This window comes from Schistocerca serialis, chromosome 2, assembly GCF_023864345.2.
Source record: "Schistocerca serialis cubense isolate TAMUIC-IGC-003099 chromosome 2, iqSchSeri2.2, whole genome shotgun sequence".
Lineage (NCBI taxonomy): Eukaryota > Metazoa > Arthropoda > Insecta > Orthoptera > Acrididae > Schistocerca > Schistocerca serialis.
Genome location: NC_064639.1, coordinates 515,132,375 through 515,149,226, shown reverse-complemented (window position 1 = coordinate 515,149,226; position 16,852 = coordinate 515,132,375). Strand labels below are relative to the sequence as shown.

The 16,852-nt window shown below is 37.9% G+C and overlaps 1 protein-coding gene across 3 annotated transcripts in view; it reads left to right on the top strand.

Moving 5' to 3' along the window:
- LOC126457481 (myeloid leukemia factor) overlaps positions 1-16,852 on the top strand; it is a 133,426-nt gene that overhangs the window by 53,736 nt on the left and 62,838 nt on the right. For all 3 annotated transcript variants that reach the window (XM_050093775.1, XM_050093774.1, XM_050093776.1), the window contains exon 5: positions 14,696-14,822. In XM_050093775.1, coding sequence (XP_049949732.1) covers positions 14,696-14,822 — 127 coding nt within the window. The remainder of the gene's footprint in view (positions 1-14,695; positions 14,823-16,852) is intronic.

Here is a 16,852-nt window from a genome sequence, read left to right as displayed (position 1 = left end):
TACACTGGCTCTGCTGCTCTCGGTTGTTAAGGGAAGGCCATCGGCCACTGCATTGTCAATGGTGAGAGCTAATGCCTGAAATTGGGTATTCTGTTCTCTTACGATATTGCAGATCTTGGAATATTAAATTCTTTAACTATTTCTGAAATGGAATGTCCCATGCTTGTAGCTCCAACTATTATTTCTGTTGCATGGCCATAATCACATTGGAAACCTTTTCACATGAATCACCTGCTTACAAATGACAGCCACACCAGTGCACTACTGCTTTTATAGATTGTGTACGTGATACTACTGCTATCTGTGTATGTGTGTGTCGCAATCCCCTGACTTGTCGCTTCGGTGTACGTGCTGTGTGGACTAAATGGCACATGAAAAGTCTGTAATGTATCAAGAGAATTGTTATTGACTCAAGATAATTGAATCATAAAATAAAATTGCATTCTACACTCCTGCATAAGGCAAAAAATGCAAAATATTTTTCTGTGAATGTGGAAATGTTGAGTGGTTGTTGACGATTAAAATTTAAATGTTTCTATGATTATCACTCTTAACACTGAATTGTCAATGGATGTGTTGTAGGGTAATTAAAAAGTGCATTATATTACAATATCTAAATTATAATTCTTGAAGATGTTACGTTGTTTGATTACCTTTCATTGTTCCCACATCTCAGCTGATTGCTAGTAAATATAAAAAATTACTAATACATTTATTTGTAGGTAAATGATAACAATGAATAGCAAAATGTGATAGGGTGTCCAGTATGCGAAGAGCATATTTTGAAATCTCACAATGGGGTGGAGGAAACGCCATTGACAAAAGACTTGTGCTGGAAAAAACATCCATGTTTATATTCATTTCCAATTCATTAGTGTTACAGAATACTTAAAGGTTGTTTTATACGTATCGAAATGTATTCCCATTTCCTGTGCCCAATGAGGTGTTGTAAATGTCAATGCAATGGCTGCACCACCTTAAATTGCAAACACCAGGCAACTTGTAACTAAGTGGCTCAAGAACCTGGAACACAAAAACATTTCACTTCTCTGAGAAATGTGAAATTTGGTTGAGAGTATTAAGCATCAATCTACAAAACTAGTGTACGAAATCGAGGTGATGAATAGCTTATGCTGAAGCAAATAAAGCATATCAGGTTGTGATACAATCACTGTTTCCAACATAATTTACTGTAGTGACTAAGTAGAGATGAGGAATTCAACATGTATATTAGTAAAAAGAATTGAACAAGCACCTCTACTGAAAGTTCATCTGCAAACTACTTGTTACAAAGTCAGTCATGCCTTTCAGGTCATCAACATATTAACAAGACAGTAATAGGCTTCATTTTGACCAGCCGAGACAGCAAAGAATGTTAAAGCGCTGCTTCCAGGGCAGGGGCATGCGGCGGCCGTGGATTGAGTCCTCATGGTAGATTGATGAGGTCTCATGTTACATGAGCCACAAACATTTTGAAAACTTTGTCACTTTCACATGAATAAATGAATAAAACTATGCCTGGAAAGTTAGGGTACATACGTTTCTTTGTGGTGGGGGGGGGGGGGGGAGTGGAGATACAGGGTAATAGGGGAGATACAGGGTGGTAGGAAAGGCATCTGGCCACCCCCTTAAATTAACCATACCAAATCAGTCTTGAATATCGCTGTTAGCTGCAACTGTAAGTTTCTAACGTGAAAAGCAGGCAGGTTTCAATATTGCTAAAACTATTTTCTATAGTAGAACAAGTAGTCACTTAAAAACATTTTTTAACAAGGACTGGTGTCTTGCTCCTAATTGTGAAAAGTGATTCCAATCATAAATGGAAAATAAAAGCTGTTACCTACCTACATTACTTTCCCTGACATGTGATACATTCATCATGAGCAGAAGCACTCGCATCTCATACAAGCAATATGATTAAAATTCATTAAAAGTGTAAGATAAAAATCAGGTATGGGTATTCAACAGACAAATGTCAAACTAAGCATGTGGCAACTTGTTTTGCAGCACTTACTTGCATGTTGTGTGCTGATAACGTCACTTAAAACTTCTCCTGCAGTGTCATACCATTGTGATACCCAAAACAGTTTGACACAAAAGCAACGAGTGAAATCGGATAAAATTAAAAGGAGTAAAATGTACTACATGTTCTCAGATTGGACTGTCCCACACAGTTTTTCACTGTAAAAAAGCAATAATGGAAAAAAATTAACATGAAGGCATAAATAGCCTGTTTATCTAGTAAAAAATAAACAATACGACCATTTAAGATTTCGTTACAGGACCTAATTGTCCTCGTGTGATGAACTTGTGTATTAAAGAAACATTGCCATCTAGTTAAAATAAAGTATTAAGACATGTACGTGAGGGAGACAACACTACTGAAGAGCAAGAGATGTTGATGAAGGACCTACACAGTTGTGAGCACTGGCTTGAAACCGTTGAAAAAGTCTATTTCTTGATTGCAGCTTGTCATATAGGATGATGACATCCAACCTTCACCATCTCTTTCCATTATGCAGAATCCAGATTTTTCTAATCTTTCTGGATTGTGATCTGATGTTAACGAATGTTATTTGAAAGGAGAATTATGGACAGTGACACATTTTTTTACCAACAGATGTTCTTTCTTTCTAACATAGAAAGCCCTTCCAGTATGTCAGATAAAAAAATTACTGGATATGCACTGCATGTAATCCTGAGATACCTGAACTACGGTTTTAATATTATGGATTCAGTTTTTTCCGTAGGCTGCTTTCAGTAGAGAATGCAACTTTGCAGCTGTATTTATTTAACAGAAAATTTTTAATCCTGCCTGAGATTGAGATACTCCTTATAAAGAGTTGAAATATGCCTTTCACTTTCATTACAGTCACTTAATGTGGTAGCTTATTTCTGGTTTCCTTCTTAAATTTTTTTCTGCTGTAGATGGATACTATATTATTGCAAGTTAGTTTTAATTTCCCCCGTCTCCCTGTCAAGTCAGATGGTATAATTGGATGAATACTAGTTGGTTTGTGAAAAATATCGAAACCTATTGTCCGTAACCCCGAGTTCGAGCTCTAATAAATTTGGTTTGCAATATTCATTTTGCAACTCGGAGGTAAATTTAAATTTTTCATGAAGACTATTCAACATTCCAAAGAGTTGATCCATTATATACAATTAAACTATCAACATACCTTGAATGGGGAATTAAATTCCTAGTTTTGTGGATGCATGACCTTAAAAAGAAATTTTCTAATGTGACTATAAAAATATTGGCCAGAATGTCTGCTAATAGATTATCCGTGGCAGGACCATCTGATAGTTTACAAAGCTTACCATTAAACTGAAAATAATGTATTTTACTACCATTTAACAACCACATTAATTCTATAATCTGTTCAGCAGTTGTTTCTTTCTTATTAGCCCTCAAGCTCTTCTCTAGTGTTTCTAAAGTAGTGTGAACTGGCATATTGCTGTAAAGGTTTGTAAAAGTCATCATAAGACTAAACCTGACGTAAACAAATGCAAATGCAATGGTTGGTGAGAAGTTGCAGCACACATGCACTGGTGCTGTTATGCTCTTGAAAGTAGGTTCTGCTTATGTGTTAGATCACGCTTTAACTATGACTGTACACAATTTTTGAAGTAAAAACTACAGTCTCTGTAATGTTGTTTTCTGGTTGTCATGCTGTTAATACGCAGTATGACATTGGCTGAGGCTGCTTCCTGTTCCGTAGTGAAGCATACATGTGGAACACGGTTAAAAAGTGCCGAGAAATATGTTGCTCTTAATGGTTTTTCATAAATTTGCAGAAAAAAAATCTGATTTGAAGTGCACTTTCGTAGATTGCTGGTACGAGTCTCGCCTTACTCATTCCCTCCTCCTCCTTGTTGCTTCGTTCCAAGTTGCTAGGGTCCCACAACGGAGCACTACATAGTATTACATGGCATGTATCTCAGACATTTAACCACCCACATTTCGCGTGGCTGAAGAGCATAGTCCACTGATACATTGTTGCGTTTGTGCATATTTTATTTTGCAAACACATTCTTAAGAACATTATCTTCTCAAATTGGGATTTGCTCGATGATGTGCAATACCAGTAACCAAACGTTTGTTAAATTTTAGATATTAATATGCAGAAAATAAGGCTATAAACTACCTCTAATAAAATATCTCATATGGATACAGGTTGCTATGGAATGTCGTTCATTAGGTAATTTTGCATTTTTATATTTTGAGGCAGAATTCATTCATATTTGCATTTATCACAAAATTCAAATTTTTGAGTACTTACAAATAACTGAACAAAAATGATATGTGTAGTTTAGAAAAAAAATTTGGCGTTTTGACCTGTTAGCTTGTAATATCCTACACTCACATTAAGGTAAATGTTTTAAAATTTTGAAGAGTGGATGATGTTTTCTGGCCTTACCTTTGATTAGAAGCTTGCAGGGCTCACACATCTGGGCATATGAAATAATTCTATCAAAATGCTTAGTATTCTAAAAGTCTGCACATAGGCTATATGCATGTGTCCAGCCCCATCATTATTATAGAACACAGTGTATATGTTTGTCAGTCACACCCGAAAGTGGTAGATACAGCTGACTGCAAGGAAATTCCATTACAAACAGCTGTGTTTAAATGATCTCAATTTCCAGCCTCTGCACGAAAGCTGGCAGGTCTCCATTTCAGGCAACACCTTCCCATAATGCAACAGTTGTGCAAAATATATTGTGTATGCACCCATGCAGTGATTTATTTCACTAATTATCTGTGAGGAATGAGTGCACACAGGCTTTAGACTAGGACAACCCATCTTTTAGAAATAGGTGTGGTGAATGTTAATATTGTATACTGAAGTTGTCTTCCAAACTCAACTACGGAAGTAACTGATGACTTGAGAAGATACCTCATTGCCTACTATGTGTATTTTTAAGGCTTGCTTTAATAATTGGAAGAGATGTTAATCATGCCAAAATTCATTAAGACAGACTTTGAGAGTTATAAAGTGAAAACTTCCTGCAGAAGACCTAAGGCTTTCTTTCATAATTAGTTAAAGCAGATGATTTTAAACATTTTTCATGATGAAAATATGCTAATTTCTTTGTGAATGTTGATGTACTGATCACAGTACAGTAGAAGCTACAAGGGCCTAGAAAAGTAAGCAGGAAAGTCTTAAATTTCAACAAGATGGCTGAGGAGGTTGTCATTTCTCAGAAAGGAACTGGAATCACTTTATTCATGCAGTGAGAAAAAATCATTGTAGCTGAGACAGAAAATTGAAAATGCCTAAAAAATCTCTCTAAATGTTTCTTCCCAAAGGGCACTGAAGCATTGTTGTAATAATTAAATTTCTGTACTACAGTTGCTGTGATCATCGTAGTCCTTACTGCAGTCTGAGAGACAAAATACAAGAATGTTTCACACTATCAAAATTGATAACGTAAGTTCAAAATTAGGCAACAAATTTTCATTGTGTACAGTACTTAGACAGGTTTCAGTTATTCAGCTACTACATCTACATCCATACTTCACAAGCCACCTGACGGTGTGTGGCGGAGAGTACTTTGAGTACCTCTATCGGTTCTCCCTTCTATTCCAGTCTCACATTGTTCGTTGAAAGAAAGATTGTTGGTATGCCTCTGTGTGGGCGCTAATCTCTCCGATTTTATCCTTGTGGTCTCTTCGCAAGATGTACATAGGAGGGAGCAATATACTGCTTGACTCCTTGGTGAAGGTATGTTCTCGAAACTTCAACAAAAGCCCGTACCTAGCTACTGAGCGTCTCTCCTGGTGAGTAATACGCAGCAGTGGACGAACAAGTGTACTATAACCTACTTCCTTTGTTTTCGGAGTGCATTTCCTTAGGATTCTTCCAATGAATCTGTGTGGCATCTGCTTTACCGATGATCAACTTCATATGGTCATTCCATTTTAAATCACTCCTAATGCCTACTCCCAGATAATTTATGGAATTAATTGCTTCCAGTTGCTGACCTGCTAAATTGTAGCTAAATGATAAGGGATCTTTCTTTCTATGTATTCGCAGCACATTACACTTGTCTACGTTGAAATTCAGTTGCCATTCCGTGCACCAAGTGTCAATTCGTTTCAGATCCTCCTGCATTTCAATACAATTTTCCATTGTTACAACCTCTCGACATACTACAGCACCGTCTGCAAAAAGCCTCGGTGAACTTCAGACATTATCCACAAGGTTATTTATGTATATTGTGAATAGCAACGGTCCTACGACACTCCCCTGCGGCACACCTGAAATCGCTCTTACTTCGGAAGACTTCTCTCCATTGAGAATGACGTGCTGCGTTCTGTTATCTAGGAACTCTTCAATCCAATCACACAACGGGTCTGATAGTCCATATGCTCTTACTTTACTAGTGGCAAGGACAGATGTTGTGGCGTAGCATTGCAGATTCCTATGCAAGAGCATGGACGTGACATTAGACAGTAGTATGTGGCTAGACTAAACTTGGGTTGATGCCATTCATTCATTATGAAGACGCTAGGCTGATGAAAGCACTAGGGAACAGTGGCAGTGTCTTTTGGATTTTTGTTTTGCAAGCAGGGTACATTGCATGGTTTTGTTCCAAACTGCCTGTTAATGTATATTTTTTAAAGAAAAAGATATATATATATATATATATAATATGTCTGCTTGTGTCTGTATATGTGTGGATGGATGTGTGTGTGTGTGCGAGTGTATACCCGTCCTTTTTTCCCCCTAAGGTAAGTCTTTCCGCTCCCGGGATTGGAATGACTCCTTACCCTCTCCCTTAAAACCCACATCCTTTCGTCTTTCCCTCTCCTTCCCTCTTTCCTGATGAGGCAACAGTTTGTTGCGAAAGCTGGAATTTTGTGTGTATGTTTGTGTTTGTTTGTGTGTCTGTCGACCTGCCAGCACTTTCATTTGGTAAGTCACATCATCTTTGTTTTTATATATATATATAATAGAGGGAAACATTCCACGTGGGAAAAATTATATATAAAAACAAAGATGAGGTGACTTACCGAAAGAAAGCGCTGGCAGGTCGATAGACACACAAACATATACACAAAATTCAAGCTTTCGCAACAAACTGTTGCCTCATTAGGAAAGAGGGAAGGAGAGGGGAAGACGAAAGGAAGTGGGTTTTAAGGGAGAGGGTAAGGAGTCATTCCAATCCCGGGAGTGGAAAGACTTACCTTAGGGGGAAAAAAAGGACAGGTATACACTTGCACACACGCACATATCCATCCACACATGTAGACACAAGCAGACATATTTAAAGACAAAGAGTTTGGGCAGAGATGTCAGTCGAGGCAGAACTTTATATATATATATTGAACAGTGTCAGAGTTTTCAAAAGACACATATCTAACCACTTTGCGATACCTACAAGGATATTAGTCAGTGTTATGAATAATGCAATGTGTCATTCAGTTGCCCATGGTAAGGCACCATCTCTCACAATAAGAGAATTCAGTATTATTCCGTGGTCAAAAGCATGAGATTAGGAACTGAAAGATATTTGAAGACAGCTGACTTGCTCGGAATTACGGCACAAAAGAAGCCAACATTACCAAAAGGTGCAGGTGTTCTAAGCTTCCTCCATAGCATTGTCATTTCAGTGTCATGGAAGTGATATTGGTGTAAATAAAAAAAGTGTAGCTGAAACAACAAAATATCGCCTATCTCTGAAGTTGAGTCTCCTTGAGGTCACTGTCAGTCAAGTGACTGGTGAGACATGAAAGAGACTAGGGAACAGCACTGCAGGTATAATCAGAGGTGCAGCCAGAAACAGATGTATTGATGTGGACTGTGTGGAAAATTACACATATGGAAGGAATCAGTGGCAGCTTGAATTGTACAAAAGAAACGAATTTGAAATAAGTTTCTAACAGAGAGATTAGTGGTGGTTTTCCATTACCCTAACTGCAGTGTGCTTGGGAATTTAAGTGGAGAATGTGGCATTGACTGATCATAACATTATGATTACCTTCTTAATATTATAACTATTCCATGAGGATTTGTGATTGCAGCTGGATAACATAGACTTCCTGCTGTTAATATACTAATGAATTATTCTGTCACTAGTGCAACGGTAACAACCTGTATCTCTTAACAACAACAAAAATTATGAATGTTTGACAATATTGTGAGAATAATCCGCATTTATATTGTGTAGTATAACTAGTAACTTCAATTCAGCGAACTGTATAATAAAATGAGTGCTTTACAGTTTGTAGAGTTCATATACTGTAGTTAGTGACAAAGTAAATTCACATATCCAGGTGTGACGTGCATATTGTTATGATTTTTGTTTTGCTTTTAGAGAATGTGAGAGGTAGCTATTAGGCCATGTCTTGTAACATGGCCATGGCCATGTCTGGTCACATGAATAGTCAATACCAAATATTTATCTCAACTGACTAGTGTGCTTTGAAAAGCAGTGTAAACCTCTGAATCTTGGTAAAACCATAGGGCGCAATGAAGTCCTAGTCAACTTACGTACAGTATATTCTAGTGAATAAGCTCCACACTTTATCATAATGTAGTACAGGTACCTTGAGTATAACTGTTCACTGTGATATGTAAAGAGTTTTCACGTGTACCTGCAAAAATGGAAAAAACTTAACCTGCAAAACTGCCATATTGTATCACTCAAATCTATTTGTCAACATAATTGTAGAACGTGTTCAGAGTTCCTATCTGACCTACATGGAGGGGAAAAAAACTCTTCTTCTCAGAAATCTACTTTGTTTCCAGAAACAATAATCTTGCAGAACTTAACTTATGCTCTTCACCCAGAATATCCTCAGTACAACCAATAATGCAGCAATGCTAATTGGTGTTTCTGGATTTTCAAAGAGCTTATGTTTTGGTCCCATACTGAATCTTCTAAAGAAAATGTTTCTATGGGATATCTGACCAGTTTTTTAATTGGTGACAATATCACAGGTAGGATACAGCACAATTACTGTGGATGATGATTTATACGCACACAAGTAATACTTGATGTACTGCAGGGAATTATAATTCTACAATGCAAGTACCTATGAGGAAATACTATACAGTAAAAATTGGTGATACCTCCAACTAGAGTATCAGACCTTTTGCAAAGACTTGACAAGGGGAGAGAAAAGTTTTAGGCTGCACTTCCAAATCTAAACAAAGTTGGTCCATTGTAATATGAGACCCAATTTAGGTTGAATGAATGACGATACAGCTACAGTAGTTTGGTTCGAGTCGTAAGCTTTACCAGGTAGCCACTGCTACGCGTCAGGCGCTCCGTCCGTATTTATACAGGTACCCTTCCTTTTTCACGTGCTTCGTCTAGTTTGAATTGATTGCTTATTTTTCTTTGATCTGATAAGTGCCGTTCTCTTTGTTATAGGTGTTTACGTCACTCTAAGCTGAAAATGCATTACTGTGCTGTGTCATGCATTGTTTGTCGCATTCTGATAGTGAGTGTTTCGGACTGTCGCCACTCTCGTGCCGCGAGCGGCTTGCTTTTGTGCGCGCTACCGCCGCTTACAATTTTAAAAAAGGGGGGAGGGGAATTGTCTCATTAGCGAAACATTGGCAAGAAACTGCTATTTGTTGTTACTTACACTGCTGCCTTCTTTGATAATGATCAACAAGAACCAAATAATAGACTGCGTATGATAGATGATGTTCTGAACGAGAGTTTAGCGAAAATTTTTCTCCATTTGAAAATCTTTGCAGACGCCTCTTTAGTACATTGCATTCTGCACAGAAATTACTCATCGTAGATTTAAAAATCTATTCAATTGCCGTGCTTCATTTCTGACTGTATCACTATTAGGCATAAGAATAATACGAATATAAACATGACATGATATGTATATTCTTCCGCATTTGCTGTTGTTTCTAGTTTCGTAGTATATTAGGCAAACAGAATTTAAATGAGATAGCAGCAAACACGAAAGAATACATGGCAAAATGTTTATATTCCTATTATTCTTATGGTGAAGAGAATACTGCATGTGATTCACAATTCATAAAAGTTCCTATTAGCAACCATCCCTTCTCAGCGGTAGGAAAAAATTCAGAACGTAGAGTTGGCCATATTGACAAACAACCCAAACAGTCTTGCCAGTCGGATTTTAGTAGTATATTGAAATGCCGCTACATTCGAAGATGAACAATACAGAATTTGTATTTACTTTGTTGGAAAACGTATGAAAATGCAGTGCTCAAAACTCGGGGCGGAGAAAAATTGCTGGTCTTCCACTTTTTTTTTTATACTGACGCAGAGGTTTTGGCGCCAGTATTTATCTTTGTGCCTGCAAAGCATGCCTGTGTTGCCCTACATATAATTGACGGCAGAAGTTAGTTGTGGCGGCACCTACCAACATTTTTCAGAACTTCCGCTTACTCTGTGCTCGATTCTAACATGGGAACCTCCCCATTGCACCCCCCTCAGATTTAGTTATAAGTTAGTACAGTGGATAGGCCCTGAAAAACTGAACACAGATCAATCCAGAAAACAGGAAGAAGTTGTGTGGAACTATGAAAAAAATAAGCAAAATATACAAACTGAGTAATCCATGCGCAAGGTAGGCAATATCAAGAACAACATGAGCTGAGGGGCGCCGTGGTTTGCGTGAGCAGCTGCGGAACAAGAGGTCCTCGGTTCAAGTCCTCCATCAAGTGAAAATTTTAATTTTTTTCTTTTCGCAAAGTTATGATCTGTCCGTTCGTTCATTGACGTCTCTGTTCACTATAATAAGTTTAGTGTCTGTTTTTTGCGACCGCACCGCAAAACCGTGCGATTAGTAGACGAAAGGACGTGCCTCTCCAATGGGAACCGAAAACATTTGATCGCAAGGTCATAGGTCAACCGATTCCCCCACAGGAAAATCCGTCTGGTATATTCTATACGACACTGGTGACGGCATGTGCGTCACATGACAGGAATATGTTGTCGACCCACCGAACTTGTACACTTGGCGAATGAGTAAAGAGATTCTTTTACCTTGCCCGATTTAGGTTTTCTTGTGAATGTAATAATCACTCCCAAAAAAGTGATGAAAACGTAAGTTTCACATAAACTGCAATCAATGAATGCAACAGTTTCACAGTCGTACAGTTTTCCCTGTGCCCTGTCAAAACATATGTTTTTAACGTTTTCATATTTTTCCGTGTGTAGACCGTCAAATCCTGTATATGTCCAAGCAAATCTGAACATGTCCTGGAATTTTGGAGAGCGAAGGTAATTATGTGTGATTGCCTGATCTTTGATAATTGTCGGAAAATAAAAGAATTAAACTTTTTACTCGAGTGAAGACTTGAACCAAGGACCTCTCCTTCCGCAGATGCTCACGCTAACCACGGGACCACGGTGCTCTTGAGCTCACGCTCTCCTTGATGTTGCCTATTTTACGCATGGACTACTCAGTTTGTATATTTTGCTTATTTTTTTCATAGTTCCACACAACTTCTTCCTGTTTTCTCGATTGATCTGTGTTCAGTTTTTTAGGGCCTATCCACTGTGCCAACTTACAACTAAATCTGAGAGGGGTGCGATGGGGAGGTTCCCTTGTAAGCCGTAGGCGGTTTTTTGGATTGCAAAAACCGGAAGTGCGGCTTAGATTCGAGTAAATACGGTACATATTAATCGGGGATGAGCAAAATGGTTGACATGCAAGCATGTAACATAAATGTTGAAAAATCGTGACTAGCAGACACTTTAAGAAACACCTCGTACATTGTGCAAAAATCTGCATACAGAAGTTACAGAACTAGCTTTCAGGGCAGAAACTATAAATGTTCTTCTGTCCCATAAGGATCAGGGTACTTATCCGGCTCAATGTTATAGAAAAATCGACAATTATTTCTTTCAGGCACTGTTTATAATGTATATGTTTTACAGACTTTTTTGTCAATATCAGGTATTGCAGCACACTTTCTAAACAAATTCAAAGTATTTTAAATATTTTGAACCTGATTAGGATTATTAAAAAATTACAAAGAAATTGATGCATTTTTTTTTTCCAAATGCTTCCTGAAATTGAGGTACCATTTAATCCAATGTTATACATTTGGAGGAGACCAAATTTTTGCCAGATATACATGACATGATGGCTGAGGTACTAGACCTATTTAATTCCACCTCTTGTGTATATTAAAAGGATAAAAAAATGTCACATCTTACATTTTAATTTTAATAATTTTATCATAATGTTATTTTTTCTGTAATTTAGTTGATTTTGCAGTAAAGTGTAAGTCTACTACATAAGTATGGACTATTGCAAGTTACAGAAAAAAATTAGAGCAATGCTTTATAAACTTTGGGAAATATTTGTTCCTGAATTCTGAAAAATACAACTTACGTGAAATTGTGAATGAAGATACAGAGCCCAATTAAACTGTGCCTTAGAATGTTCCTGCAGCGTAGTCTTCATCCTGCAGCATTTCTTCATCTTCAAGCTTCCTGTTGGCATTCCTTTTAGCACTTCTTCCTTTTTTAGTAACTTGAAGAGCGAATCTTTCAGCTTCATGCACCTGTTGTCTGTCACATGAAAGCAGTTGATCTTCCATATTAGGGCCACATTTTATTCCTCAGTTTCTCAGGACTTCCAACCTTCCTAACATTTCATCATTGAAAAATATCACTGCATCTAGTACACCAACTTTTAATGTATTTAGTCCTACAAAAACATTCTTGGGTAATATTTCCCAAATGCTATGGTTGGAACTTTTGTTTGTATTGAGTGCCCCCATGAAGACATTTACTAAGCAAAACAGGGTCACTCAGGTCTCTAAAAATTGGTTTTATTTCATTCATAACAGGCTCAGGAAGAGAATGCTTATGATGGTATATTTGACCACTTTCTTTTGCTTTTTGGTAACCACACCAAGAATCTGCTCCTTTAGGGCACAGTCCGTGCATAGGGTGCTCGTCTGCAGACAACTTATGAAAGTAGGTGACCCATACAGCTTTTCTCATTGCTGTATAATCTTTCAGAGGTGCAGTTCATTTAATGGCCGGTCCATAATATCTCTGGAGGAGGTCTATTTCAGTTTGTCAATGTGCCTCAGCCAGATAGAGATTTTCCATCAGATTCAACTTTCCTTTCATTTCGCTTTGTAGCTTCCTCAATCTAGCACCCATCCTCTTTTGCACGTGTCCACAACGCTCCAGTTTTTGCTACCAAGGTATCACCATGAACATTGACCTCATTCATTTTACTGAAAGATTTTAGAGTCCCCATCACCTAGGTACTTCATATATCTAACATTATAAACGGGCACCAACCTCTGAAATATTTGTAGATCTCCATCACAGTCCATACCTCCAGTGTACCAATCATAATTCTTAGAACACCGATGTTCATATCCTTCAGTGTTGTCATGGCAAGTGTGGCAGTACTTAGATAAGCACTCAACATCAACTACTTAGCCATTCTCCCGAGAAGTAGCACTTAAAACACTATTCAAGGAACGATGTCCTCGACTTTGCCATGTCCCACCAAGTGCAACAGCAATGTGCCTGGTCCCACGAATAGTTGCAGTTTTTTCTACTGCACGTTTCATGGATGCTTTAGACACAACTGTCAAGGCACCTAAAAGTATTTTTATGTACTTGCTGAACCTACTGGGAGGAGGAGGAGGAATAATGTTAATCAGACCACAAAACATTTGAGTAGCCTTTTTTCCTTTTCCTATTGCATGGATTGCGTACACTAACCTCAAATTTACGTCATTTGAATTATGCACAATGTTCGAAGTCATTTTTGAGGTAGATTTATTGCAGGATCTACACAGAACAACTAATTTTGATGCTAAACTCTTCCTGCTACTTTGTTGTTCAGTTATTTCCAGACAGCCTACACCATTACATTGTTTACATTTTGCCCTTTCCTTTATCAAAGATAAGATGCCCACATTATCATCATCAACAACAACAACAACAAATCCACTACAAACAATGTCATTGTTAACACGCAAATTTGAATCACCAGGAGGTGTGCCATGTGGGAGTTTCTTCCCTGAAGAACTGATACATAGATTACTTTCAACAGTGTGACTTGCTTTGTCTGTGAACTGGTTATTACAGAATTTCCTTTCATTGAATTTCTTGATGCATGGCATATTTCGTATTTATTGCACACTAAAGGATATGTACTTCCACAAATATATGTAGCAACATACATTCAGTAACACGTGAATGTTTGTTCATGCAAATCAGAAGTAGATACTAGCATAGATAACCATTTACAGACACTAGAAACCTGCACTGTTACCAACACATACAATGTATTATACATATAATTGCTGGAAACAAAGTTCAGGTCTTTTCGAAATAATACTGGTTTCTGTAACAGAAATAAAGGGGGTGTGGAGGCATATATGACTGTAACTTTAAAATGTGTTATATTTAGGTCATTCTTCATTTGAAACCCTATAATGTATATATCAATGTAATCAGGAAAGACTATATAATTTAATAAAGTCATAAAAAAATTTCAATGTTCTTTTCCACCATTTACAAGTATCCCGTATCCTTAAGTATCAGTCCCATAGTGATAGTAAAGAGCTGGCAGAGCGGTGTAAGAGGGATCATTCTTTGTATTCCTTAAAAGTATAGATGCAGATATATTTGTAGAAGTCAGTGAGGGAATTATGGTAAAGTTTCCATCTTTATACTGATTTTATTCAACATAATTTTTCAGATGAAGCAGAGGAGTTTAACAAAGAATTTGAACAGAAAGCCCGCAACACAGTGGGATCAATAAATTATCCCTCAGCCCATCTTCCCTCTAGAAGGCACCGTGATATGCTTGCTCTTCCTAGCAGCAGGTAAGTTATGGTGTTTACTGGATTTACTTCTATTAGTATTAAATTATTTACTACTGTTGAACTGCACTAAATGATTGACTTGTTGTTTTGTCATCTTGCCTTGAGAGAGTTACCTGTTCATTGTTGTGGTTAATTGAAATAATGTTGTGTTAAGACATAAAAGCTAGTTCTCTCATGCAGGAAAAAGAATTCTTTAAAAGTCTGTGTGCATGCTGCTGTTACTCTAATCTTGGCCTCACAGTCCCTATGGGAGCAATAGGGAAGTGGTTGTAGTATATCTCCATAGTCATCATTTAAAACCGCTTCTTGAAAATTTGTAGGGATTAAAGCCACTACAGATCACTGTACTTACATTCAGTGGAAGTGAAATCGAGAGGGGCAAGTACTGGTATCCCTCCACTTTTTCTGTGCAATTCCTCCATTACTGTATTCTTGCTGTTGTCAGTTAGCAGGAATTGGTACCATTCAAACAATATTCTGTAGCTTACCAGCCATAGTCCCCATTGTCGAATCTAAGTTTTGTTAATTTTTTTTAGGGGGAGAGAGAGAGAGAGAGAGAGAGAGAGAGAGAGAGAGAGAGAGAGAGAGAGAGAGAGAGAGAGAGAGAGTTGTAACATGTACTGTAGCAAAGTAATTCTGTTGGGCACTTACAGTTCCAAAGAAGTGAAACACTAATTAAAACTACTTACACTTCTCAGCATCAGACGCACACACAACTACACAGGCAGCCTTCATCCAATAGCTCACCTGCACTGAGTTTGCATATTGTTCACCGAAGAGAGAGGGAATATGATTGAAAAGTTCATCTGAATATAGGGAATAAACCAGAACACTTATAAGTGTGTGACAGTGATTTTAATTGTCCTCTTTTGAAGAATCACTACAATGATACAGCCTTCTTCCTAACCACAAAAATAAATTGAAAAACAACTTTGTATTAGCTCTGAAGGACTTTGTCTGGAACCTGTGTAATTTTTCTATCTTTCTTACGTACCTTTGCACATTGCTTTGTCCCTTTTTAGTTATATTGTGATCTGTTATCAACAACATATTTCATCGTGTACTGTCAGTCAGTTTCTACAGGATGATAAATTGTTAACGCCAGCTGGCTGCTGTTTTCACAGTTAAGAGATGTGCAGTAAGCGCAGCACATTATGTCCCATAAGTCATTTCAAACATGCACAATATAAACACTTGCAAACAGAAGTAAATTACTCACATTTATTAACCCAGGAGATGCTGGATCTGCCTCCAATTGTTGTTAAAGCATTTCTGACACATGCTTAGGAAACTGCTCATCACACTCTGCAGAAATTTCTTGGCGATTGTTATTTTAAAATTCATCTTAAGTGTACGAATTTACTTTGTACACTTTCTCTGTTAATGTTCTGAGACAGAGAAACTGCAGACGACCTTTACTCAGGAAACATTTCTGCCTCCCCCCCTCCCCGGTAACAACTAACCAAAACTGCACATAGAACCTTCTTTATAACAGTTGCAGCCTCCATCCAGCTGTGAACCTCCCCTTCTCCTACCCACTTCTCCCCCTATAACCTTCCAGGAATTCACACTTGTAACCTGGCCTACCTCACTTCCCTAAATCCCTCCCCAGTGGATACAGCACCACTCCTGTGAATCGCACAGCTATCCATAACTGAAAATGAATCCAGACCTTCCCATCCTTCCCGTACAAAGTCACCACCATAGAAGTCGTGGAATCATAGTGATGCTTCACTGCCTCTTCAGCTCCTGTCCCATTTCCAACAGACCCCTTGTTGGTCACTGTGGACATTACATCCTTGTACACAAACATCTTCCCATGTTCATAACCTAGTGGCTGTGGACAACTATCTGTCCCAACATTGTCCTCATACCAGATCCATCACCTTTTCGTAAATTCTCCTAGCCAACCACATCCTGATCCACAATTATTTCACTTTCGAAGATTGAATCTAAAAATCTGCGATACTGCCGTCGGTACTCATTTGGTGCCATCCTATGCCAACTTATTTATAGGCCACCTGGAGGAA